At 57.9% G+C, this 26,656-nt stretch overlaps 2 protein-coding genes across 2 annotated transcripts in view; one reads left to right on the forward strand and one right to left on the reverse strand.

Moving 5' to 3' along the window:
• On the forward strand, nt 1–24,522 carry CARMIL2 (capping protein regulator and myosin 1 linker 2). Its single transcript, XM_064458172.1, has 40 exons — nt 1–40; nt 1,390–1,481; nt 1,613–1,666; nt 1,980–2,039; nt 3,328–3,449; nt 3,712–3,809; nt 4,406–4,476; nt 5,119–5,192; nt 5,987–6,062; nt 6,139–6,227; nt 6,550–6,644; nt 6,808–6,894; nt 7,138–7,247; nt 7,641–7,718; nt 8,074–8,150; nt 8,246–8,350; nt 8,596–8,665; nt 8,863–8,944; nt 10,521–10,617; nt 10,950–11,007; nt 11,570–11,742; nt 12,411–12,479; nt 13,144–13,237; nt 13,316–13,411; nt 13,874–14,002; nt 14,975–15,088; nt 15,231–15,406; nt 15,892–15,979; nt 16,417–16,533; nt 17,043–17,109; nt 18,226–18,503; nt 20,303–20,406; nt 20,861–21,266; nt 21,567–21,686; nt 21,993–22,029; nt 22,199–22,267; nt 22,566–22,871; nt 23,052–23,159; nt 23,448–23,558; nt 23,660–24,522. The coding sequence occupies exons 1-40, from the start codon at nt 1–3 to the stop codon at nt 23,833–23,835; spliced, it is 4,473 nt and encodes a 1,490-aa protein (XP_064314242.1). The 3' UTR covers nt 23,836–24,522.
• Nucleotides 24,513–26,656, reverse strand: part of ACD (ACD shelterin complex subunit and telomerase recruitment factor) — a 9,932-nt gene continuing 7,788 nt past the window's right edge. Inside the window, exons 13-15 of the mRNA XM_064458173.1 lie at nt 25,760–26,472; nt 25,282–25,358; nt 24,513–25,091 (exon numbers count right to left, since the gene is read on the reverse strand). Coding sequence (XP_064314243.1) covers nt 25,028–25,091; nt 25,282–25,358; nt 25,760–26,472 — 854 coding nt within the window. The 3' untranslated portion in view covers nt 24,513–25,027. The remainder of the gene's footprint in view (nt 25,092–25,281; nt 25,359–25,759; nt 26,473–26,656) is intronic.

Genomic DNA, 26,656 nt, shown 5'->3' on the forward strand with positions numbered 1-26,656 from the left:
ATGGCTGCATCCTCTAGAGGGATCTCCACTGAGCTGCAAGGTAAGCATTGTCCACTGCTGGGGCACCGATGCCACATGGAAAGCACCGGTTCAGGGCCTGTTCGGCCCTGGTTTGCTGTGCTGGGATTGGCAGAGCCGCTTTCAGGTTCCGCAGCAGCAGCAGCTGTGGTTCAGGGGGGTTTGAGCAGTGTCTGGGGTGTGAGGGCTGCTCTTGCCCTCAAAGCTGGCATGCTTGAGGATGCTGCTCGGGCCAAAAGCATCCCCAGGGAACAGGCTGGATCCTCAAGGACGTGGTTCTCCATGGATCCTGCTGTTCAGTTTGTGGGTACAGCGTGGTGCTGCTCACTCCCATGGGCTTGGGGTCCCCTGGCCAGCTGAAGGCCCTTGGCAGCTCCCCAGGGAAGCATGGCCCACAGGCTTGCCCCAACTCCCCAGCAGTGCGGGGGATGCATGAAGTACCGCTGCTCCCAGCCTTCCCTCATTTGACTGAAGAAGCAAAAGGCTGCGGAGGTCTTGGGGTCCTGCAGCCCCCCCAGCTTGCAGTGGCATGGGAAGGAGAAGGGTTGCTGCACCCCCACAGCCCCAGGTCCTGGCTCTACTAGGATGGATCCCTGAGGACATGTGGCTCACGTCACTGGACCTGTGGGGCTCTCGACAGCCTCAGTAAGGGCCAGAACGAGTGGTGTCATTGCGAATACCTGGTTTGCTTTGCACGGCAACGGGCAGTTGTGGTTCTCATCCCACTCCTCTGAGTGAGAGGTGTGAAGCAGCAGACATGAGGAGGCAGTGCGGGGAGGCAATGCTCAAGGCAGTAGTGATGCTTGTACTGATCCGTAGCAACTGTGGGACCAACTGGTTTGCAAACATGGGGAGGTTCGCACACACAACCACCCAGGCACACTATGGCCAGGAGAGTTGCCAAAAAAATGCAAAAGCAGAATACATGCCTGGCTGCACCATGGGGAGGCAGGACTTGGGCGTTGAGTTACTCACCAGTGGTAAACCTGGGAGGGAGGAAAGGAAGGAGGGAAGAAAGAGAAACCAGGACCGTCTTGTCACTCAACGCCAGCTCCCAGTGAGCAAGGTAGCACATGCGGTGTAAACCAGTGACCCCCAAAGCCCTGTGCTTTGTGACGGCTGCAGCCTGGGCTGCAGAAGCCAATGAGGAGGTGGATTTGTCACCTGAGCCACAAACAAGAGCCAAAGCTGGTGAAGGAGCATGTGGCTTAGCTGAGAGAGCAGCCAGGGTCTGACCATTGGGTGTCAACGGTGAGGAGTTGATTCAGGTGGGGACATGAGGGATGGTGTCCCCAAAGGCAGCAGGGCATGTGAGAGTGGACCAGGGGTGGCTTCAGCCTCCTCACTTCATGTCAACATTGGTCTTTTCAGAGGGCATCACCGCCTTCCTGGGGACAAAGAAGGTTCTCCTGGTGATGAGCATCCAGCTGCAGGTGAAATCCAAGTACAATGACTATATCTTGGTATGTGCAGAGTCTGGCCTGGTTCCTGCTTTCCCAGTATCCCCAGGCAGCCATTTCATGGCCACAGTGGGGGACAGGGGTGGCCTGTGTGTCATCTCAGTCCCCTGTCACACCAATGTCCCCCTGCCTAGGTGCTGACCCCCTGGCGAGCCTATGTGCTGGCAGTGGTGCTGCCACCGGTGAGGGTAAGTGCCAGGGACCCTGCGCCGCAGCACAGCCCAGTGGCTCCTGGGAGGGCATCACTCAGTTGCTTGGGGCACCAGGGTGGGTGTCCCATGGGACAGCCATAGGTCACCCAGGCCACCAGGTGTGGAGAAGCCCTCAGGAGCAGGAGGAGGGTGGGGTGAAGGGGAGGGGGTCTGGGACAGGGGCTGGTGAAGCCTGGGGCATATGGCCAGGCAGTGCCCAGGGTGTGGGGAATGGTGGGAGCCAGGGAGGCACCTTTGGCTCCCCCTTCTGCATCAGTGCTAGGGCTGATTCTGCTTCTCTCACCCACAGGTTCACAGCAGCTTCAGCTTCCTGGAGGTGAGGGAGATGACAGTGCGAGAGCCCAGCTTGGTGAGTGGCACCAACACCCACACCAAACCCAGCCCGGACACCCAGCCCTCCTTGTGGCCCCCCCACACCCACCCCTCCCAATGCAAACCCGGGCCTGGAGCCCACCACAGGATCTAGGGCAGTTCTGGTCCCACATTGCATGTTGAGGGTCACCAGTGATGATCTGAGAGAGCTCCACAGGGTATTTATCCCTTCACCACCTCTGAAGAAATCCTCTTATGGCCTTGCCCAGGGCATCACCCTGGGGGCTGGAGGTGCGGGAAGGCACCCGGGGTGCTAGGGGCAAGTATAGGTGCCTGTGCCTTTTCCTCTCCGGCAGCCACAGACAGTGCCTGGCTGTAGGACCTCCTGCTTGCCAGGGACAAGGTGACAAACGGCTTCTGGCTTACTGAGGCAAAGCCAAATTTAGCAGGAGGGTGTTTTAAACCCCGTTAATCCTCTTAGAGGTGTGCACATAGGGCAGATACAGTATGGAGGAGAGAAGTGGGATGCCCTGGCTTGGATGTGTCGGCTGAAACAGGGCTGTGGTCCTCATTAACCTCTTGTCTGTCTCCTGCTCATTAAAGCATCATCAGTGACAATGGCCCCAGCCTCTAAACAGGGTTCCTGCTGCTCTGTAGGCTGTGTGGCTGAGCTCCAGGAGAGGAATAAAGAGGAGCTAGGCAGAGAGTGAGGGGTGCTGGGCATTGAAACCCTAGGATGGAGTAGGGTGAGACATCTGAGTGGGATATGGAAAGCCCAGGGGTTATTAATGTGCAGGCAGGGCCAGACCCTGCTGCCTCCTGCAGCCCCGGGCACCGGCGGAAGCGCCATCCTCACATGATGCCAGCAGATAATTGTCCTCTCGCTCCCACGCCTCAATCAGCATGTAATTAAATCAGGGAGTGTGTTGCCATGGGATTTTGTTCTGGTTGGAACTGAAAGCTAAAAAAGCCTCAAAACCCGATTAGATAAATTCAGGGAGGAAACCTCCACCCTCCAGCTGCAGCAGGCAGAGTCAAGGCTACTCTCACCCCCACTGCTTTGGGCTGATTTTGCGTTAGCTTAGCTTGAATTCTGGGGAGGTTTATGCCTTATTCTGGCACATTATGATCTCTTTGATGTATTTTATGCTAAGTTCCTGGTGCTCACAGCCTTCCCTATGCCCACAGTGCTCCAGCTGGGTTTATAAGCAGCGTCTGGGTGTTCACAGCGAGGAGATGGTGGCTGTCACCATTATGTCTGGGGGCTTGGGGACGCTCTGTGCTGCCAGCTCACCCAGGCATCTCCCATCCTTTGGACCCTGCAGGTTGTCATAGAAACAGATGCAGCATCTTATGCCTTCCGGTTCATGTCCTTTGATGATTTGGAGCAAGTTGTCATCCATGTCACCATGTCACTTAAGAAGGTTTTTCCAGACTCATCCCCTGGGTAAGGGTCTTCTGCTCCTCAGGTGTAGTTGTGTAGGTACAGTGCAACCTCTTTGCTCAGAAAAACCCCAAATATGGGATGGGTTCACAATTAACGCCTTTTAACAGGAGAAAACCACACTGATGGAGGCCAGACCCTGCTCCCTGATCACATTGGGAAGAATATTTCTGGCCTCACACACAAGGGCTGTAGCTAAGCATAAAGTGGTGGGGATGCTTTTCTCTCATCCCACCACCACGCCACCCCTCTGGTCCTTTCCCAGGACACTGCTCAAGAACTCCCCCCCCAACCTGTATGAGAGGATTCGGCGGATCACAGACTCGCTGGAGGAAATGCTGCAGAGCAGCCTTGGGCCTTGCGGTAAGCCCTTTTTTTGCCCACACATCTCCCCCAGGGTGGGCCAGAAGGGTTGGAGCACCCTGGAGACCATCACAACCCAGCATCCATCAGTGGTAGCTCTGCTGGCAGGTGACCCAGGGTGGCATAGGTCAGAAGGAGCCCTGCTGCTGGGTCTGTTCTCCACCAGCCCACCCCATTCCACAGGGTAGGAGCAGGTTTGAGGGGATGTAGCTCCCAGAAAGGAGCAGAACAGCTGTGGGGCAAGGATGCTCAGTTTCCACCTGTGAGGACGTACAGTCGTGGATTCTTCTACCCACCTCATATGGTATCCCTGCAGATCCAGGGGCTTTTCCTGTAGCCTGGTCTGGAGTAGGATATCTCCGTTATCATCATAGCGATGCACCTTGCCTGGTATCTATATGGAACAAGCAAAGCCAGCTGCAGCCCCTGGAGTTGTGTGATCTCTCTTGGATTGGCAGTAGACCACACAGGACACACTGGCTCCTTTGGGGAGGGAAAGGAGAGCCTCCACCATCCTTCTGCTTTCTGCTCTCCCCAAAGGTTGTCTCCATGTTCCTGTGGGAAGGTCTGCCACCAAGACTGCCTTCTTTTTGCAGGGGGGTTTTCAGAGACCTACGCTGCTTTATGTGATTACAATGGCTTTGCCTTCCGCGAGGAGATCCAGTGGGTAAGCTGGTCTGTCCCATGGAGAAGACAACAAAGACAGCACACCACTTGGCAAGGCAGGGAAGCAGGATGCTTACAGGGCTGCTGGGGTTGGGAGCATCTCAGGGACATCCTAGGGTACCAGGGACATCCCAGAGCTGGGAACTGCAATTTAGCCTGGCTTGGGTGCCCCCTGCTCCTTGGTGGGATGGAATCAAACTGCAGGTAGGGATGAGATGCCTTGGATCAGGTTTTTTCCCAGACTGTAACATAATAAGATCCCCCTGGAAATCTGGGACTTTGCTAGGTGTCCCTAGTAGAGGACAACCCCACTGGGACCCAGCCACAGCAGGACCAGCTCTCCCCCTCTTCCTCTGGGACACTGACTCCAGCCCACCTCTCCCCACACCCTCATTCCCATGTGTTGCCTTCCTCTGGTCAGTCCCTGCAGAAGGAGTCCAAGTCCCACCAAGCCATCCCACCAATGTGGGACGTGTGCCCTGCCAGCCACAGCACCAAGGGAGGTTTTAGGCTCAAGGTTTAAGCAAGGGGCTCCCAAGGGGAGGATCCCTGAGGGCTCAGATTCCTCCAGCAGTGTCAGGCACCCAAGCCCTCCTGAGGCTCAGGTGCTGAGCCTGACCCATGTGTTCATCCATCCGGACAGGATGTGGACAACATCTACCACAGCCAGGACTGCCGGGACTTCAACCTGCTGGACTTCAGCCACCTGGAGAGCCGGTAAGTCCCCTGGCCGTGCCACATGCAGTGCTTCATGCCATGCCAGCGCTTGTCCTCATCCTCTCCTTCCACAGCAGGGGTGGCCTAACACACTCTGCTGCTCATGTTAGAAGCTTTTATTGCTTTACACGCTCCAAGGATGCCACATCTGCAGGCTGACACTCCCCCTGCACCAAACTTGATGAGCCCTATCCCATGGGGCAACAGCCCCGAGAGGCCAGGCAGCCTCCCCTGTTCATTTTTAACACTTTTTAAAACTGCTTGCGGAGGTGAAAACTGAACATCACAGCAACTTCTGGCAGCTCGTGGCTGTCAGGTGTTTCCCTATGCAAAGCAGCCAGCACTGCTCCCCTCGCATATACAAATATATATAACAAATAGCTGTTATGGGCTTATAACCTCATAACAGGGCCATGAGCTCTGTCTGTGCCCAGAGCCATGCCCGTGGGGCTCAGCCACATCTCCATCCCGAGAAAGATGGAGTGAGGATTGAGCTGAAACTTGTTTCCACTCAAGCAAAACCTGTATTGTTCTCTACATGAGAGTTTAGGAATAAAAACCCAACAGAGTGTTTGACTGAAGCATGCAAACATTTTTATTAATTTTATTTTCCCTGAAGGAATAACCTGGGGAGGCTGAATTGTGTTTGTGAGTTGCTTTAAGTTCATGGACCCCAGTCCTGCTTCATTGAATGGTGTGTGGGGCACCCCAGGGTTGGGTGTCTTGGGGCACCCATTTAGGGCTAGGCTTGGCTCAGTCTGGCCCCCAACTCCTTCGTCCTTGTTACCCTGCAGAGATGTGGCACTGAGCGTTGCCGCCTTGTCCTTCAACCTGTGGTTCACCAAGCTCTCCTGCAAGGACTTCAGGCTGGTGAGTGCCGGCGCTGTGGTGCCGGGTGCACCAGAGATGGCTGGGTATCCAGAAAGGCTTTCTTCTCCCCTACCAGAACCAGGAAATTTCAGAGCAGCTGCTCTACATGCTCAGCAAGTCAGTGACACTGGAGGAGCTGGTGCTGGAAAACAGCGGCTTGAAAGCGTAAGCAAAGGCATTGCAGGGGTGATGAGTAGGGTCTTGGCAGCCTGGTGGTGCTCCCTTCACGTGCATGGAGTTGGGGGTTCCATGGCCCCATGTGCCAACGGGGGTGTTGATGTCCCATCCCTTCCACAACATGAAGTTCACTGTTAGTAGCCTGGAGGCCAGTATCACACACCCTTGCAGAGGCTCTGCTTTCAGCTGGAGCTGGCTGTGCCATGTGGTCAGGTGCTGGTGGCACATCCCTGTAAGGCTACAGGGTTGGCAGCCATGCCTCCTGGAGGTGGCTGTAACTTGCTCAGACAGGTGGCCCTTCTCCCTGCAGTGACTTTGCGCAGAGGATGGCCCAGGCGCTCAGCAACCATCCTGACTCTGTCCTGCACACCATCAACCTTGCTGGCAACCAGCTGGAGGACAGAGGTACCCGACTCCTGGGCTAGTGTGAATTTCCACCTATGAAAACTGATGTTCAACTCTGGATCCCTCTGGCAGCTGCTCCCTGCCCGGGGGGCTGTAGCTCAAAGTGGGATGGACACCTGCCTACACTGGCACAGCCGCTCAGGGCTCTCTGCTCTTTCGTCAGGGATCATTGCCTTCAGCCGGCATGTGGAGAAGAGTCCCAAGGGTCTGCAGAGCCTCAGCTTGGCCAGGACCATGCTCACTGCCAAAGGTACAGCCCGGCATCCCACTCCCTGCCTGGCTGCCATTGGGAGGCTGGGCATGGCGGTGCCTGGGGACAAGCTGGGACCAAGTAGGTGGCTGGAGGGTCTCCAGGGACATCCTGGAAAGGGCATCTTCAAGGATGCAATGTCCTGCTGCCCCAGCTGTAGGAAAGTGCCCCTTCCTCTGCACCATGGTTCTTCCTGGTGCAGGGGGCCCACGGGCATCCCTCTCTCCCCCTCTCCTTGAGTAGGGATGAGCACATTATGCAAGGCCCTCGCAGATAACAAAGCCAGCGGATCCTCCCTCCGGCATTTGGACCTCTCCGGAAACCCTGGTACCCTGGTTGGGGATGACATCAGCGTGAGTGCCCAGGCTGCAATGGGGTGACACCACCTGGGCTCTGTCCCAAGCATTGTTTGGATGGCTTTGGTCTCCTGGGGTGTGTGCCCTGCCTTGCAGCACCCCAGGGACAGGGAAGCCACTGCTGTGACACCTCTGTCCTACCCAGGGACAGTTGGGGGATGCACTGGAGACATTCCCATGTATGTCCTTGTGGGAGGGTGGGAGATGCCACCTGGAGCAAGGAGGCATCCAAGGAGTGAGCAGCATGGGCCTGGGTCCCTCTGTACAGGATTCCTCCCTGTGCTCAGCAGGAGGGAGGAGGCAGGCTGAAGCTGGGATTTCTGGACTGCAGGGTGCTGGGTGGAGGGGTGTCAGGGTCCTGGGCAAAGCCTCTGACCCCTCTGCCCACAGAACCTGCAGAGCCTCCTCCGCCAGTGCCAATCACTCTCCCACCTCAGCCTGGCTGGCACGGACTGCCCTTTGGATGCTGTGAGTACCTGCACAGGGGGTCCCAGCAACAAGCTCCTGCCCTCATCCCCCCTCCCAAAAGTGTCCTGTGCTGCTGGGGAGAGCTGCCATACTACCCTGGCTGGCCCAGGGCTGCAGGCATGTGTGGGTCAGTGGGCAGCCAGCCCAGTGATGCCCTGCTCTGTGCCCGCTGCCCAGGCGGGTTGGGGGACTTGGGGTTCAGCAAGAGGAATAAGGGACCCCCAGCATGGGGCAGACACCCTTAGCACCTCACACAGCTCATCCTATACCACCACCCACCCAACCCCAAGCTGTGTGAGGGGCTGCAGCGCCGGCTGGGTGGTCCTTGACACAGCTCACATCCCCACACCAACAGCTTTTTGGAGCCCTGGTCCATGGATGCCACACCAGCCTCATCCATCTGGATCTCTCCAAAAACGTGTACTCCCACAAGTAAGCCCCCAGGATGGCAGCGAAAGAAGTGTGGTACCCAGGCAAGTGGCTGGTGCTGGGTAGCCATGATGCCATGTTGTGCCTGTCCTTTTCAGGAGGGTGAAAACCACCTCCCCTGACATCAAGGAGTTTTTCAGCCAGGCCTGTGCTCTCAGGCACGTCTCTCTGGCGGGTACCAAGCTACCAGCGGATACTGTAAGGTGAGGTGGGGCTGTGAGTCCTCCAAGGGAATGGATTTGAGGTGAGCATGGCCCAGGGTGAACCTTGCTCAGGGATTTGCATGTTGAGAGGGCTGATGGGGAGGATGGATGGGGCAGAGCTCTGGGAAAAGGTTGTCTTCTCCAGCACCCCACTCCCACTGCCTGGACTGTTGAGGGGGTGCTCCACGGCAGGTGCTGGTGCCCCTGTTGCTTGCACCGATGGGTGGCTTTGGTGACTTTTCCAGAGCATTGCTGCAAGGGCTGGCAGACAACAGTCACATCAGTGACCTACACCTGGATCTTAGCAACTGCGAGGTGAGAGGCCAGCACCTATGGGGTGCTGTCAGTCCAGCCAGGGGGGTCCCATTGCGATGGTCAAGAGGGCTCACTCCCTGTGCGGGAAGGCCCGTGCCCTGTCCACCGTGGGGCTGGGGTGACCTTCCCGACAGCAGGATCTCATTTGTAGGGCTTGGCGCCTCCCCTTGTACTGATGTCTTGCTGTTTCTTCCAAGCTGAGATCAGCGGGGGCCCAAGTCATCCAGGATCTCATCCCTGTCACCAGCTCCATCAGTGACCTGGACTTGTCTGACAATGGTAGGTTGCTTTTTCCCCTCGTGGGAGATGATCATCTCCATTTGCAGATCCAGCAGCCACCACAGGCTGTTTGGCAGAGGCCAGCTCAGCCCCAACACCTCATGAGCTTGTAGAGGAGTTCCCAGGGAGATGGGTAGGGTCTGCTGTGCTTGCCTGCCTCTTGTCTGTGCTTGCTAATGCAACGTTAAACTGCACTTGTCACCTGTAAAAGTCCATCAGCAGCAGAAGCTTCATCACTACCAGCTGTGTCCCATGGGGATGAAAGCACCCAACGGCCAGCAGTGGATTCCTGCCTGAGAAACTACTACCTCATCATGATTTTATGGCTTTTTATGCCTAAACCAAACACCCCTCCACCTTTCCCAAGGCAGGCAGTCCTTACATGTGCTTTTCTCCCTCTGCTGATGTCCTTTCAGTGTGCCAGGCCTCTTCCATCACCTTCCAGCATTGCATCCTGTGGTGGACAGCGGTGGTGACCATTGCCTCTTTCCTCATTGAGAGACAGCATCTCCAGCACAGGGTGTGGGGTGACTTCTTCATCCCCTCTTGCCTCAGGGCTTGACAAAAATTCCCATTTCACATCTTTCTTTGTACAAGTGTCTTCAGCTCACTGAATCTGAGCTAGTCTCACATTGCTAGCTCAGGGTTTGAAGCATTGAAATTGTCTCCTTGGGCTGAAACTCCTCCCACATCCCTGCAGGAGTTCGCAACCTCTGCTGCTAACCTTGTCCTGCCATGGCCTCCAAAGCCATGGGCAAGCAATACTAATTATCATGAACATCACCTCTGCCAGCTCAGTTTCACCTAAAAGGCCCCAAACCTTAAAGCAGCCTTGCTAAGATCTTGCAGCAGACCATACAGCTCCTCAACAGCCAGATGGCTCTGGGAATGCTGACACGATTTGGAGCCCTTCAAAAAACTGTTCAGGCCACCAGTGCTCCAAAATCTTGTTCTCTTACACAAAATCTCTAGTCAACCTTTGCCAAAATATGCTTCTGTATTTGGTTTTCCCAGTAGAGCATCTCTGTGCAGGAGGGACAGTCCTGTAGGTGGGTCTTGGTGCCTCTTGCCCTTGGCTGGCAGAGCAGCTGGGCAAGCAGATCCCTGCCCCAACCCTTCCTTGTGGGAAGGACGTCACCTTTGCTTGCCAAATTTCCCTGGGGATGCTGTAGCTGCAAGGATGGGAGTGCAAGCAGCTGCCTGCAAGCTGTGAGAACTCCTCCCATGTTGTCCAGGGTGGTGGGTGGTGGGTGGTGGCAGAAAGCAAGCACCGCCTCTAGCTCCATAAGTGCTTCTCATGGCTCAGCACAGCCCTGGCACCCCCAATAGCAGGAGTCCCCAGAGAGGGTGCTCCTTCTCTGGGGTAATTCCTCAGGGGCCCTGGCTCTGCACAGGTCTTTGGTCTCCTTGGGGGAGCCATGAAGAGGAGAAAGATGCACAGGAGTTGCCCTGGGCATTTCTCCACCATCCCAGAGTAGCAGCTTGGTGGCTGTGTAGATCTCCTGTGAGGGACCACCTTGGTGTCACCTCTATGGACTCTTGGAGCATGCCGGTGGGTGTCTCCCATCTCTCACAGGCTTTGACCCCGACATGGTGACGCTGGTGCTTTCCATCGGCAGAAGCAAGTCCATTAGGCATGTCTCGCTGGGGAAAAACTTCAACATCAAATCCAAGTAAGTGCAAAGCCACAGCGCCCAGGCCAGGAGCCATCCTGCCACCATGCACCCACCTTGACTCTGCCTCCCCATCTAAAGCCTATGGGCTGGTTGGGAATGTCAGGGATCTCCTGCTGATCCTGCCTGCTTCAACCCAATGGGGAGCCTGGGGCAATGGGGGGGACCATCACCTGCTCCTGGCGCAGTCCCTATGGGACCACAGGTGCTGCAGGGACCGGCCACAGCCCTCAGGCAAGACTGGGAGAGAGGACAGAGCTTGGCCAGCTGCCCCTTTGGTCCCAGGGGATGCATTGGGGATGCATGTGTAACCACTGCTACCTCTCCCGCAGGGAGGGGCTGTTGGACGTCCTGCACCGCATTGTCCAGCTCACTCAGGAGGATGACTGTGTAAGTCTGGCTTGCCCTCAACCACCACAACCATCCCACCCATGCTTTCAGTCATCCACTGCTACAACTGTGCAGCTTCTGTGCTGGGGTGTCATCCAAATCCCTCCCAGCACAGGCTGGGAGCAAACCTCCCTCTCTCCCACTGCCATTCAAATCCTTCCACTCTTATTTTCCTCCGTCTGAAGCAGATGCTCAGACAGAGAAGTGAGAACTGTTCCTGTTCATCTGTGAAAGCGGGAGCCTGTGTCTGGCTAAAGGCATGAAGGAGATACTTGGTGTAACCTGGCTGCAGCCCAGCTTTAAAAAAACCAAACAAACACCAAAACCCTCTAACCTCTTTCCTCCTCACTGCCTGCCAGGCATCTGAGCTAAATCCAGGGTGTTGCCTAAGCACCCATTGCCCTCCTGTTTCTTGGGGTTCAGCAGGACTTACGCTCTCCAAAACCAGTACCAGGTACCCACAGCAGCTGCCAGCTTGACAGGGATGGAGGCTGTGACTGCAAAAGTGACATACATCCTCATGTGTCCCAGCCACCTCTCCCCCTCCTTGTCCCCTTTCTAGCCTCTCCAGTCCTTATCTGTGGCTGACTCACGCCTCAAACTGGGAACCAACGTTCTGCTGAGTGCCCTGGGTAGTAACACCAGCCTCATCGCTCTGGACATCAGTGGCAATGCCATGGGGGACACGGGAGCCAAGATGCTAGCGAAGGCCCTGCAGATCAACACAAAACTCAGGTAGCAGCAGGTTCATGTTGCCTTGTGGGTGCCCTTCCCACCTTGTGCTGGGTGGCCCTGTTACAGTGGTCCTGGATGTGATGTTGATGCCATCGGAGGAGCCTTATTGTGGCTCCTGGTGACCATGGATGTGGCCCTGGACAACTTTTGGCACACGGTTGGATGCTGTGACAGGAAATGTGAATGGCAAGAAAGCCGCTCAATCCCTACCCCAGCACTTGCCAGATCTTTGCCAGGCTCCTGCACAGCCCGGGGTGCTGCAGCTGGACCTTTGAAGTCGCTGCCCTCACCCCACATTCTGACATCAGTTCCTAAAATGCCATTTTTTGACCACATTGTGCCTGCAAAGGCAAGGCAGGGGTGTCTGCAGGGGATGGGGAAGAATCTTCCAGCCAGGGCTTTTCCTCTGAGGGATGTCTGTCACTGCCAGCAGGATGGTGCCTGACTGTGTCCTTCCTGCCCTTCACTCCCTCCAGGCACCCACATACTTTATGGCTCCTTGCCAAGTCCAAGTTTAGGTTTTGAACATTTAGATTCAGATTTTTAACCCCATTTCTAGGCTTTCTGGTGCCTGCCATCAGCCTAGGGCTCACTTCCTGGCACCCAGTGGGTGGGCACTGAGGCTGCACGGGTGCAGGCAGTGCTCACGTGTGTCCTTCTCTTTGCAGGACCGTGGTTTGGGACAGGAACAACACAACTGCCCAAGGGCTCCTGGAGGTGGCTCAGGCTTTGGAGAGGTAAGGAAGGAGCTGCTTGGTACTCCTGGCTTCCTACTGCCATGCAAAAGAGACTCTGGTGCCAGGATGTCACTATCACCAGGGCCTCTTGTCCCCTTGAAGGAGCAGCTGCATCACACAGTTGCATACAGATCCCTAGGGAGTGGGTCCACAGCTTGGGCCTTGCAGCTAGCAAAGCAACCTGCCACCCATTTGGTGATGGTACCTTTGTTACCAACCTCAGGGTCCGCCTGGGCTCTGCATCCCAACGCAGCAGAGCTCTGTGTCGCCCAAGGCAGCCCCCAGTGAGCACAGGGGGATCTGCTGTGGGTGGAGACATGATGCTACTCTTCTCCCTGCCCACAAAAGATGGGTAGAAGTTGTCCACCTGCCAGGCACACCATCAGGTTTGGTGTTTGGCCATGCAGGTTCTCTGGAGGTCTGAAGAGAGAGGGGTGAATGCAGGCCCTGAGTGGGTGGTTGCTGCCACCCCATCGGGGTTTGCTTAAGGCCAGAGTCTGGCCGTCCCCATCTCCAGGGATGGACCTTGGGGCAATGTCTGGGCTGCTGTTGGGTGGGCTCTGGACTGATGTTATGTCTGTGGGGAAACGCACAATGGGGATGAGCCCCACGAGGCTGATGAGGGGGTCCAGCAGCATCCACTCATCCCTGCACTGCCTCACAGGAATTACACCCTCAAGTCGATGCCTTTGCCGATGTGCGACGTGGCGCAGGCGTACCGCAGCAACCCCGAGAGAACGGAGGAGGCGGTGCACAAGGTAGAATGGTGTAGGCCAGGGGGTTACGGGGCTGGTTGCCACCAATGCTGGCTGCTCATGGCCTCTTGCCTTCTGCAGCTCCAGTCCTGCCTGACAAGGAACCAGCTGCGGCGCACACTGCCCACACAGACCTTCCGGCTGCAGCAGGGCATCCTCACCACCTCTTCCGAACAGGTTTGCTGGCCAGATTGCTGCATGGGGCTGCCCTCCCTTGCCCTGAACAACCCTGGCTAGCTCATGTGAGCTATTGCAAGCAGCACCAACCCCTTTTCACCTTTTCTGAGTGGAGGGCAGAGCAGTCCGGAGGGATGAGAGTGGGGCCAGGCAGAAACGGTATCTTCAGTGAACCCTCCTGGTTGCATCCATGGGTTTCATGCATATGCAATGTTGGGATATCTCACTGCTATGCTACCTCATGCAGCATGTTCCCAGCTCCCTGCACACGCTTGCAAGCAAATCCCCACCATGTGGCATCCCCTAATGTCAGGGATGCTCTGGGGGCTGTAACCTGCCTGTGCCCCTGCTTGCCCCATCGGGCAGTGCCAGCACATCCTTCTCTGGGAAAGCCACGGCAAGGAGGGGAACTGGCAGTGCTGCTCCAGCATCAGTGCGTGATGCAGCCTCTCTGCGCTCCAGATGGTGAACGAGATCTGCCTGAGCGTGCAGAAGCATGTTGACATCCTCAGCGCCTGCCCAGGCAGGGAGGCGGAGGCAGACATCCTCTGCGCAGAGGAGGCCATCAGGAATGCCAACCTCTCCGTCAGCGTGAGTCTATCACGTGGGGAAACCCCTCAACTCACCCAGCTTCAATTCAGGATCGAAGCAGGTTATTGATTAGTTAATGACATAATTAACTGGCAGTTGGGGAACACCAGAATCATCAATGCAACAGATGCATATGTTGCAAAGTGTTAAAGAACAGCTGTGAATTTCTGAACCCCCTTCTAGAACAAGTCCCAAAATGTTCTCAATCTTCCCCACACATGCATACAGGTGTCTGCACACCCCCCAGGAACTGGGGGTTACAAGTGCACCTCCTCTTCAGCAAGGGCACCCCCTGCTCATGCTCCCCTCCATGGGGGAGGTGGGTGCTTCAGCTCTGGGCAATCCATGAATGCCCACACATGTGAGAAACACTCCCTGCATCCTCAGGGTGTCTTTCCTTGGGGCACCCTCATCACACCCTGTCTGGATGCAGGCCAGTGATGAGGATACTTCATCAGCCCATGATGAAGGCTACCATGTTGGCTGGGCAGCTCCTGGCATTGTCAGCCCTGGTTTGATCCTCCTGGTCCCACTTCTCTCTCCCCATCACACCTTTTCTTCCTTTTCCTCCACATCTCTTCAAAGCACCTCCTTTTCCTTTTTCTCAACTCTCCTGGCACACCCCCCTGGGTACTTAATCTGGCAGAGATAGGATTTAAGAGGAGAGTGCTGATGGTGGAAAGGAGGTGGAATGGATGGGAAAGGATCTCCCCTGATGTGGACAGCAGCATGGCTGGGTACAAGGGTGGGAAGGAGGGTCAGTGCGTGGTGGGGAGCAGTCACAGTTCTGGCTGGTGGGACACAGGGGGCCACAAGGGATCAGGATGCCCAACCCTGGCCCAGTAAAGCCAGAAGGTCGCTGGGTCTCCCCAGCTGATGCAGGCAATGCTTTTCCATGGGGCAGCCACAGGTGCAGGCTGTGCATGGAAGGATGGAAAGCAAGGATCCATGCCATCTCTCTTCCCATGGCAGATCCTGCCCCTATTGTATGAAGCGGGAAACACCCCATACCAGAACTGCAAGCTGCAGCACAAGCTGGAGTGTCTCACGGAGGAAGCAGCGCAGACCTGTGGCCGGGAGATCCAGGTGGGCGTCTGTGGGGAGCTGCCAGCAGCTCAGGGTGCTCATCAGCCTCGGCCCAAGGATGAGGGACATGACATCTCCTGGAAACCACATGAATCCTGATAGAAAAGACACCAAAAACTTCCCTTTCCTCCCCAAACCTCAGGCAATCATGCAGGCAGTGCTGGACACAGCACACAACCTCTGCCCGGCCGTGGTGCAGAAGAGCGGGGTCAGGGACCAGCTGGTCAATGCCATGTCAGAACGAATCTACCTCCAGGACCACCTCAACCTCAGCGCTGTCCTGGACCAGATGATCACTGACATCTTCAGCAAGCTGAAGTGGGTGACATGCTGTCCTTCTCATTTGGTAGCTGGCTCTCACCCATGGGGCCAGATGAGGATTTTGGGGGTTCCTTACTAACTGCTGCACTCCCCACGTGGTGGGGGTGTGCTGGGTCATGCTGCTGTGTTTTCCCAGCTGTGGCTTTGCTTCCCGCTCAGATCCAGTTCAGATGTACCCCTAGGGAACTGAGAAGTCCCGTGGGGTGATGTTCCTGCAGTCACATCCCTGTGGTTGGCAGAGGGGAGACCTGAACATTGATGGGGGGAATATGCTTGGCATCCTCCATCCCAGCCAGTGCTTGTTCCCGTTCCTGCCCCAGCAGCATTCACCCAGCGAGCCAGAGCCCAGAGCATGCCCTGGGTGCCCCTCTGGGTGTCACAGCCGAGCACCCATATCCCCAGCACGGTTCTCCCTGCAGGGGCTGGGCCCATAGCTTGCAGGGGCTGTGGATGCTGGCCCTGACACCCCTCTCTGCTCCCAGTGAAATCAAGCTGTCAGTCACAGCCGCCATGGCCGACTGCATTGTGGATGCTGTGCTGGGAGAGCTGACCATCGCCCAGTGCAAGCTGGTGAGTACCAGGGGATGCCAGCCCCTGCAGAATGGGGAATTGGGGCTGGGATGCAGGATGGGAGTCTCGCTACCCTGGCATTGCCCAGGCACCAGCCAATGCTATGACCATGGATTTGCTGCCTGGGAAGCAGGACAATTCCAACCCACCCTGGTTTTCCTCCCAGGGAATCCTCTCCCAGTGTGGTCACAGCAGCATTAATGTCCTGAGCAAATTCCAGGAGCTGCTGCAGGGTCGGGGTGCTGGGGCGAAGCCAGGCACCAGCCGCTCATACACCGGGGCAGGCACGGGGCAGCTGCGCTGGGGCCAGCAGCCAGCTAATCAGGCCTAAATCCGCTTGCAAATCCCGGGTAGGGAGTGGAGCAGCACGGAGCATGCAGAGTGGCTGGGTGCGCTTCAGCCCCTGGGATACTTTAAGCACTTCCTAATGGTTTTAGGCAGAAAGCCTCCCCAGGCAGGGGCTCGACCTCTCGGTGCTGCTGCCAGAGCTGGCTGAGGATGATGCCGCCACACCAGTGAGGGGCAGGAATCCTCCAGACCTTGTTGCAGAGGAGGTAGGGTCCGACCCTGCTGCTGCTGCATGATACCCGCGCTATAACCGTCTTTTATCCTCCTTACCGGATGATGCTGGGCTTAGCACTGCAGCCTCTCTGGGTACGCGCACCCCCGGCACCCCCCCAGGGCATTGCTAAGGCAATTAGTACCGGGAAATGGGACCGTTAGCCCGGCTGGCCGTGCTGCCTGCCCTGCCCGCACTGGGAGTGTGTCCTTGCAGTGACCTGGGCTGGTCCTGGCCAAATGCAGCCCTTCCAGCTGGCCTTTGCTCTGGGACCTGGGGTCCAGCACAGCACAGGATCCCAGCTGGCAAAGCATCTGATCCAGCATCATGGGTGGTTTCAGTGCTGAACCAAGATGTGGGGGTGCAGCACTGGGGATCTGGGGATTATGGAGGGATTGCACCCATCACTGGGCGAAGCCTGCCTGGCTCTGGCTGCTGCAGGATGCTGCTCACCACAGCCAGTTTGTCAACGCCAAAGCCACCACCATCCTGCTCTCCCTGCAGTACAAGATGGCCCTGCGGAGGAAAAACAAGCATTTCAGGAGTATTCGGCCCACGCCAACCGTGAGAAGTAAGGCTACCACACAGCTTTCCCTTTGCTATGGCTCGGTGTGTGCTGTGCCGCTTTTGCCGGGGCATGGCGGGCAGGGGGCTCACAGTAGCAATCTTTGGGAGGCAGAGCCATCCATGATGATGCTGCAGGCTGTGGGCAGAGGCTGGCAGGGATCCAGCCCCTCCGGTGCCATGGCATGGATCTGATTGCAAAGCTCACCTTGAGCTTGCTCTTGTGCTGCTTTTGCAGGGCTGGCCAGCTCAGAACCCACAGGTAGCAGAGTAAAAGCCCTGAGCTCCCTTCCCATGCAGTCAGGCAGCAAAAGAGCTGCTCTTGTGCCATGGCATCTCCTGCGCTATCTCAGGGACCACCCCAGGCATGGACGGACATCACCAACCCAACCAGCATCCCAGGGACCTGGCACAGGAGAGGGGATGTTGCCCATGGGTGCTCCTGGTGCTGAACTACCCCAGGCTTCTCCACTACTGGTGTTGTCCCACGGAGCCCTGCATGCCTGCGGGGGGGCAGGAGCTGGTGGGGCCTGGGGAAATGAGCAGCTGATGGTTTTCAGGGTTTTGGCTGTGATGCATATTTGGCTTTGGCTGAAGCAGAGCTCATGCTGGGCCCCAGAGCCTGGCACCCAGGTGTCCCCAGGGGACCCCTGATATCCCCGAGCCCAGCAGCATTCCAACCTCTGATGTCCCTGATCCTAGCAGTATCCTGACTCCCATCCAGTGGGTAATGAGTGGGGCTGAGGAACTGCCTGCAGAGCAAAACAGGGTGTGTGTGTGGGTGCTGCTTGCTGGGCTGATGCTGGCAGAGCTTGTGCCGTACACCTCCTGCTGGCTGTGGGGGTCAGCTCAGTCCCTGCCAGAGCATCCCCCCCCCACCTCCCCATGCATGCAAACCTCTGGGGACCATTGCAAGCTCTGGCTGTGCCACAAAGCCACTGCCCCAGGAGTTGCCATCCAAGCTCTTGGTGGGCACAGCTGCACTCTCCTCCCCGTAGCCGTGGCATGGCACGGCGCAGCCAGCGCCGCACCAACCCTTTGTGCGTGGGCAAAGGTGAGGGCAATGATGATGGGGAGGCCTGGTGAAGCTGTGTGCCAACCAGGGCCCTCTCGCCCCTCGTAGGTGTCTCGGAGCTGGAGCTGGCAGCGGGTAGGGACGCCAGCGGGCTCCGAGCTCACCGGGCGCCGCCGTCACTCAGCCCCGCCGCGCCGCCGGCACGCCCTGCCTCCACAAAGGATGCTGAGCCTGCGAGTGGCTTGCTCCCCTCCACGCAGCCTGCCACCGCCGCCACCACCGGATCCCTTATGGACCTGCCGACCGCTGGCGAGAAGCTGGAGCATTGCACCAAAGCCAGGCCCCGGCCCAACCGCCGGCACAAGCAACCGCCCAGCAAACCAAATGTAAGCAGGGGTGGTTGGCAGGGGAAGGGGGATGTATCTGGGGTTTTTTTTTTCTGTTTTCTTCTCAATTGGGTGAATTATTGCAGTCAGTATTTGTTGCAAGGCAGCATAATGAGACGCGTGGAACCGCGGCTGGTTTATTATCCCACATTTCAGCCACTGCCAGAGCCCCCTCAGAGGAGGGGGGCAGCCCGAAAGGATGGGCAGAGGGGCTGGGGGGGGGGGGGGGTTGGGAAATAATCCATCCCTTTTCCTGCTGCCTGCTGGGAGATGCTGAGCAGTGGGAGCCAGCAGAGAGGCAGCAAGGAATGAAAAAATCTGCAGAGTTTGGGTGCAGAGGGACAGTGTGCTTGGCAATGGCTCCGGCTGCCTCTCTCCTCCTGTGCCCTGTTTGCTCTCCCCCCCTCCAAAATCTATCGGCCCTGAAGTTCCAGCAGCCGCTGCAGCTCCCGGTGATACTGGTGGGGCTCTGCCAGCTGCACAGGGTGGGTTTCACCTCCCCCCCATCGAAAGGGTGAGAGCCCCGTGGTCCTGCCTTTGCAGCCCCCCTACCCAAAGGAAAAGTAACTTTTGGGTGCAGTTGGCAGAGTCCGTCTCTGTTGCCATTCCTGCTGGCATCACTTTGTCCCCACACCACCGTGATGCAGCTGGATCCTTCCACCTGCCGGAAAGCCCTGGCTTGCACAGCCACAGTGATGCTTGCCCTTAGACTGTGGTGGAACCAGCACTGCCGTGGGGCTGGAGGAGACACAGGAGGTGTTTCCTGCAGGCAGGGCAGTTGCTGGAGGCTGGCAGGGGTCAGGAAGAGCCTGGTGCCCTCACCTTGGCACATCTCTCTGCAGCAATATGGGCATGCTCATCACCCAGGGTTGGCCAAGCCTTGAGTGAGGACAGGCTTTGATGGATGTGATGTGACAGGGAGAGCAGATCTTGGATGGCTAGAAAGGCTCCTGAGCGGCATCAATCCAGCTGTAATGAAAAGTTTTTGTGGACTGAAATGCCATCGATGGGGAAGCACCTCCCTCTCATTGATAGGAAGTCACTGATGCAGTGCCATGTGCCAGGGCAAGGAAGATGCTGTGGAGGAAGGCTTGGCCGTGGCATGGACTGCTTTGCCATGGGGATGAAGTGGGTGGCCTTCATGCAGACTGTGGTGGCATTCCAAGGTTGGACTTGAGGATGAGCACCAGCCTGAAGAATGCAGATCTGGGTCCATGCAGGTCACCCACTCCATAACCCACCAGCCACAGGGGTGTCCCTTCCTTGGAGCTCAAATGAAGGAAGCATCCCTGCCAAAGGCTTCTCCCACAGGACAGCAGGGTCAGAGACCTGGCCCAGCTCTAGGAGGTCTTTAGCAGGTTTTGTCACTGTGTGTCACCAAGGAAGGTCAGAGGCACCTTACCTGTGGGTAAAGAACACGTACCTGAGCATGTACAGATTACATACCCCAGCCACTGTGCTTGGGAGCCACCAGTACTCCAGTTGTGGCACCCAGTGGGGTGCAGGGGGCTGGCAACCAAGCTGCCCTGCCTGCACAGGCAGGGCAAGGAGATGGCAGGAGCCCAGAGTGGACTGGAGCTCCCAATGCCCCAGGGATGCAGCAGGATGAGAGCTGGGATGCAGCTGATAACACCATGGTCTGGCTTTTGTGTTGGATGTGAGACAGAGTGTGCCAGCACCCATGCCAGCACCCATCCCACACAAGCACCCATTGTTAGGGGCACAAGCACAGGTGGTAAGTGTTTGTGTGGGGGGGTATCTTTGCCCCACACCAGGCTGACAGCCACACTTGCTTGCAGGTGCAGCCCGTGGCCTGTGAGAACAGTGAAGACAGGAGCATCACCCGTGTGGATGAGGGCTTGGAGGACTTCTTTGCCAAAAGGCTCATCCCAGAGGAGCTGCCGTAAGGCCAGAGGGGTGCCCAGGGTCCCCTGCACCCACCCAGCAGCCCCAGGATTTCACCTACCCTGCAAACTTTGCTGGTCCCAGTGCCAGAGGGATGCTGGGGAAAACATCCCTTCTGACGTCAGGCACCCAGCTTTTGCACCCAGGGCATCGCCAAGGGCAAGACTGGTGGGAGAGGGCTGGGATGCTGCTATGGAGTGCAGAATACAGCCAGCACCCCGATCCCATGAGCCTGGGGAGGGGCTGTGGGGCCTGCCTTGTAGCAGGGAGGCAATGGGGCAGCACCCATAGGGTCCCACACTGGGAATAGCTGCCCTTGCCAGGACAGCATCATCTTGGGAGGGGTGTCTGGGATCTGGATACAACCCTTCAGGGTGGGCAGAGGGGAAAAAATTATCTATAGTCCCTCGGCAGCCTAGAGCTTACTTTTCCCAATGCTTATCTCTCCCCAGCCCCATGGCTCCAGAGACGTGCCCAGGATCAACCCCTCTGGCCCCCTCTGGCTCTCGCACCCTCAAGAAGAAAATTGGAAATTTTTTTGCCTTCAAGAAACCCAAATCCAGCCGGGGCTCGAGGTGTGAGAAGGAACCCGAGGGTGGCCCCACTGCCCCCAGGAGCAGGCGCTCAATGCTCAGTGACATTTTACGGGCCCCCAGCAAGGCGAGCGAAGCGGGCAAGCCACTGAGTAAATCAGAGGAAGGGGGGCTCGCTGCCGAGCCCCGGGCAGAGCCCGAGCACTGCCAGACCCCTGACTCTGCCCGCAGGATCCGGCCCAAGTACTCACGGGAGGGCAAATCCCAGTCACTCATATTGCTGTCTGGGGAGGATGAGGATGCACTGGGGGTCAGGCATGACAAGGTAAGCACTGTCACTGTCACCCAGCCACCGCCACTGACCCTGCTGTTTGGCTTGCCCAGTGGGTGCTGCTCCCACCCAAGGCTGCTGGTGGTGGGGTCAGCCAGGCACCACAGGGGGACGTGAGGACTCCGGAGCAATGGCTGGGGACATCCCTGCTGGGTTGTGGCCATGCCTCCATCTCACAGGGGCATGGCTGGGGTTGGGGACCTGGATGTGCTGCGGGCAGGTGGGTGCTATGGGTGCTGTGCTGGGTGCTGTGCTGGGTGCTGTGCCCCTGGCAGGGCTGTGTCTGTCCCACAGAAGAGGCACCTGGAGAAGAGTGAGGGGGAGCTGCCTGGCTCCTTCGAGCAGCGCATGCAGGTCATGCTCCACCGCATCGGTGTCACCAAAGGCCCGGCCGCTGAGGGCAAGAAGCAGCAGGTAGGGACTGGCTCTATTTTTCAGGACAGATCCTGCACCCAAAGGGGCCCCAGGCTGGGACTGGCAGCTCCCAGCTCTGTGCAGCCACTGCCCATGGCTTCTGTCCAGTCACCTGACCATCTACAAGGGGACCAATACATGGGCCTCTAGGCACTGCATGGTGTCTGTCCCTCCTTCCCTGGCATGCACCCATCCCCTGCAGCCACCCCAAAGCCTGGCAGCATCCTGCTCTCTGCCACCCATCAGCCCTTCAGGTGCTGCCACCCTGAACGCCCCCACCCTTACCAGGTTTCTTTCCCCTTGCAGAGCAAAGACAACGAGATCAAGAAAGCTGGCTCAGATGGTGAGGGGCTGCATCCTCCCACACACATGCCAATCCCCACCCCAGTTGGGCATCCACAGGGGGGCATAGACAGGCCACCTCAGTCCCGCCACATCCCCTCCTTACTGGGTGCTGGTGGCAAGGGACAGACCCCAGTGTGCTGATGATGGCTGGTGCCTTGTGCTTGCAGGGGACATTGTGGACAGCTCTGCGGACTCACCCCCCTCCCTGAAGGCACGCACGCACTCAGTGTCCACAGGTGGGTCACTAGGGGGTGCCAAGGTGGTGGCACCAGCCCCCAGGGCAGAGGGCTCTGTCCCCTTTACTAGCACCAAACAGCACTGCATGGGGACTGGAGCCAACAGGGACTGGTGGACATGGGCACCCAGGCAGGGTCCCACCCTCGGGAGGGTGCCCAACCCTGGTGATGGCAGATGGAAACCCAGCCCTTTGCCCCAGGTCCCCGGGGTGGCTGCAGGCTGGGTCCCAGCACCAAGAGCCAGCCCCTGAGGTCATCACTGCTGGGCACCCACAGCTCTGCCCTGCCTTCCCCACAGATGCACCCTTCCGCAGCCCAGCCACCGCGATGGAGCCCAGGACCTACCTGGCTGATCCCTGGCCAGCCTGGAAAGCCCTGGGGAGACAGTTGCCTGCCGAGCCACAGGGCACCAGCTCCAACCAGCCCCGGCGCTCCTTCATCCTGGCTGAACCAAGTGGGCTGCCAGAGCCTGGGGGCCGGGAGGACTGGAGCAGCAGCCTGCCACGGCCAGGGAGGAGCACACCAGCGGTGCTGCCACGGAGGGTCAGCCACAGCGGGGAGGTGGGTGCTGGCAGCCCCCTGCACACACCGCCTGACACCGAAGGTAGGATTACATGAGCTGCTGATGGGGTGCCCATCCCACTGGTGGCATATTCCCAGACCCCCTTGGGAATGGAGGGCAGCAGAGACCCAAGCACCCAGCACTGGGTGCTGATGGGGGGCTGTCAGGAGATCGAGGGCGCTGTAGGCTCCCCCTGACAGCACCTCCCTGCTGCTTTTCCAGACAACCGGCTGACGCCGTGGCTGGCAGCATTGTGGGGGACCGGCCGCCGAGCTGTGTCTGTCCATGAGGAGCAGCTCAGGGAGCCCGAGTGCTCAGTGGAGCTGGGAGGTAAGTGAGGGCTGGAGTGGGACCCCAGTGCACCCCGTGCTGGAGGAGGCAGGCAGTGCATCCCATGTGCGTGGTGGTGCTGCCGCCTGTCTCAGCTGGCAGGTGGCCGCCTGTGGTGCCAGGGTGCTAGATGATGGTGTTGCCACACTAAGGCAATCCCGGGGGATGAACTTGGCATAGGGATCAGCTCCAGCAGCAGTAGGGCTGCCTGGGCTTACAGGCAGAAAGGGGCAGGAGCCAGGCGGCTGCACCCCACCGTAACGCAGGGCTGGGTCGTGTTTCCCTCAGCAGACACTGTCCCCCTGCGCCTGCGGCGGTCGCCTGTGTTCAGACGGAGGACCAAGCATGACTCCTTCCCAGAGCCAGAGGGCAAGCCCAGACTGTCCTTGAGTGCTGCAGGTGAGATGTGATGCTCCCCTCCCTTGCACCCCATGCTAAAGCAGGTGTTGGGATATGGAGGATTACCCCAGTGCTCATGCCAGCACCTGTGACTGCTCTAGGTGCCACACCGCAGGACTGGCCCGGTGCCGGGCTGGAGGAGCTGCAGGCTGGAGTGGGCACCAAAGGCAAGGAGCCACAAGCCCTGACACAAACTGTTGTGAATGCACAAGGCTCAGCAGCCATAGACCAAAGACGCCCAGTACCAGGCCAGGGGGAGCCAGCCCTGGGAGAGTGAAGCCCCTGCATGCTGCTGCACTGTTCCCAATAAAACCCTGCAAGCAAGCACACGGTGCCGGGGTGATTGGCAGCTGAGGTGCAGAGAGCAGAAACGGCGCAGGTCTGCTCCATACCACACTGGCATGGATGCGGCCATGGGGCCGGATAACGATGGCATCACCCACCATCCACTGTGGGGACAGCTGGGCCACCAGCATCACCCGGGAGGGCAGGGATGCCCAGGGACCGTGCAAGAACCCTCGGGGTGCACTGAGCAGCATCGCCGTCCCCAGATGGCCTCTGCCACCATGGGCTGCAGGGGGGAAGCTGGTGATTTTAGGCAGCAGCTGGGCAGGCAGCCAGCCATTTTTAGCAAGTGTTAGCAGGGCCCTTTCACCTCTCCAGCTCCTCACCCCATAAGGTACTGCTCTTTCCAGCCCCCCCAAGACACAGGTTTCCATCAGTGGGACCACAACCCATGGCATTTCAGCACACAGCTCTGCAGCCAAGCTCCAGCCATGCCTGCGCCAGCATCCCTGCAGCTCTCCCGATGTCACCAGCAATACCCCAACATCCAAGTGGCTTTCTCCTGTGTTGACCTCTGCTCCGGACCAAATGCATTCCTTACACGGATGTTTACGACAAAGCAGCAAGATGCTTATTTTTTTTTCCCTTTTTTTCTCAATACAAGAGCTGTGTATTTAAAAAATATACAATTTTTATTTTTAATTTCTACAGCATAACCCTGCGGAATATATTTTTTAATGAACAGTGCAGGACCTGACCTAAACCAATCAATAAAATGTCCAAACACCTGTGCTGCCTTTGGAGCAGGATCAGGTTGTGGGGCCTCTGCCATCACTGCCTCCCCCGCTACAGCGGCACAGGGTAACCTCTTGTCCCCATTCAATGGGGCCAGGGCATTTGGAAAAGATGGAGAGGGAGAGGTGGGAGAGGAATGCTGGCTCATGCACAGGCATCCCTGAATAAGTGGGTTTTTTCCCCCTCTCAGCACTGAGGGTGCTGGCCTTCAACAGGTCATGTCCCCAGCATCACTGAAGCCAGGGTCTCTGGAGCCAGGCCAACCTATCAGCAGTCTCCTTTAGGGATAGGGGTCCTGGTGTCCCCACCATCCCTCCCCTAACTGCTTTTCCCAGGCAACCCTAAATTGTTTTGGCTGAACCAGTGAAGAAGTGACGGACAGGCTAGGCTCAGGAGTCCACCTCCCTGTCTGTGAGTATCCAGCATGCCCACTTCAGCATCGCTTTCGAGATCCTGCAAAACCAGACCAGGGGAGCCAGGGTGAGAAAGGACGCAGCTGGGGACATGCCATGCCATACTGAGGCAGGCTGGTGCTGAGGGGTAAGGCAGAGTCTGGGGACCTGCTGCAGCGATTCCTGCATCCCATGGGGCTGGCCATGGGGGGGAACAAGGGACAGCCATACAAGGCCATCACTGCACTGACCTGACAGATCTTATCCTCTCGCAGAGCTCGGGGCTTGGTGCCTCGTATCTGTACTGGACCGGCTTCTCCTTCACATACTGCAGAAGGGAAGGGGAGGGTGAGGCTGGTCTGCCCCAGCTGCAAAGCCCAGAGCACAGCCCCACCAGAAGCCCCAGACCCTGATACACCTAGGAAAACTCTTGAGTCTCTCCTTCAATCTTTTCCGGCTCCTCCTATCTTATTGTATGCAGAGAGCTGGAAGATGACCCAGCAAGTGTTGGTTCCCATCCAGCTCGGGCTCAACCACTTCTTCACCCAGTGCCCCAGATCCTCCTTTGGGAGGGTTGGGGCCACCATCTATGTCAACACCTGCTTTCAACTTCCCACCGCACCAGCCAGGTGAAGAAAGGCCCTGGGGATGGACACCAGTGGGGGGGTGACACAGAGAGCCTCCTTGGGGACCACCCCCCATAGGACCCCACCAGCTGCTCGTCTTTACCGGCTGCAGAGCTCTGTGCTGCTCTGGCCTGGAGCTGGTGCCGCTCACTGGGGATGCTTGCTCTTCCTCCTCTTCTTCCTCAGGGAGCTCCTTTCCATGCTGTAGCCCCATCTCCTCCTTTCTGCTCTTCTTTGCCTGCTGTGTGCTCACGAGCTCCGTCCTGCCTGTGCCTCTCCCACTACCCCACAGGGCACCTCGGGGATGCTGCTGCCCACCGTGGGCCGGCTGCACCTGGCCGTCTCCTGCCAGCAGCTTCCTCTTGGCACCTGCAGCATCTCCTCCCTGGGTCCTGGCACGAGCCGGACTACGCTTCAACGTATCTGGAGGGAAAGCTGTGCCACTGGAGTCTGCCTGCTCCTTGTGAGGCATCCCTTCGGGCAGGGATTCCAAGCGGCTGTCGGGCAAGATGGGAAAAGCTGGAGAAAGAGATGGCAGGGTGGCCTGAGAGCCCCCCGACACCTGCGGGCCTTGAGCAGGGCAGGGGGCATCGCAGGCTGCCTCCGCAGCTGACGTTGCCTGGGTGGTGCCAGTCTCTACCAGACTGGTATTGCCATAGGAGCAGAGCAGGGAGGGAGAGGAGGTCTGCACCGGCTCTCCCTGCGGTAAGCCCTCGGGAGAGTCCTGGCTGCACGGTTCCAGGAAGTCAGGGGTATTGCTGTCAGCAGCCACATCTTGCTGGGTCTTCAGTGAAGGTTCATGTTGAAAGGTCTTCTCTGGTAGGAGAAAATGCATGGTCAGCTTGGGCAGGGGGCAAGTGGCTGGTGGTGGGACCTGCCCCAGCATGTCAGGTTGGGGAGGAGAGCATTGTAGCTGGAACAATACAGGCACAGGGCAATGGGAACACTACAGTGCTAATTTTTGGCCAGGGGAAAGCAAGCCAGCATCCAGGATGAGCTA

Source organism: Phalacrocorax carbo, chromosome 8, assembly GCF_963921805.1.
Source record: "Phalacrocorax carbo chromosome 8, bPhaCar2.1, whole genome shotgun sequence".
Classification (NCBI taxonomy): Eukaryota; Metazoa; Chordata; class Aves; order Suliformes; family Phalacrocoracidae; genus Phalacrocorax; species Phalacrocorax carbo.

What these genes read in the sequence shown, in the direction of transcription:
- CARMIL2 (XM_064458172.1), top strand. Translation starts at nt 1, where the DNA reads ATGGCTGCATCCTCTAGAGGGATCTCCACTGAGCTGCAAG. An exon ending in AGTACAATGACTATATCTTG is followed by an intron (nt 1,482 to 1,612) that starts GTATGTGCAGAG and finishes CCCCCTGCCTAG; the next exon opens with GTGCTGACCCCCTGGCGAGC. An exon ending in CCATCGCCCAGTGCAAGCTG is followed by an intron (nt 15,980 to 16,416) that starts GTGAGTACCAGG and finishes TAATGGTTTTAG; the next exon opens with GCAGAAAGCCTCCCCAGGCA.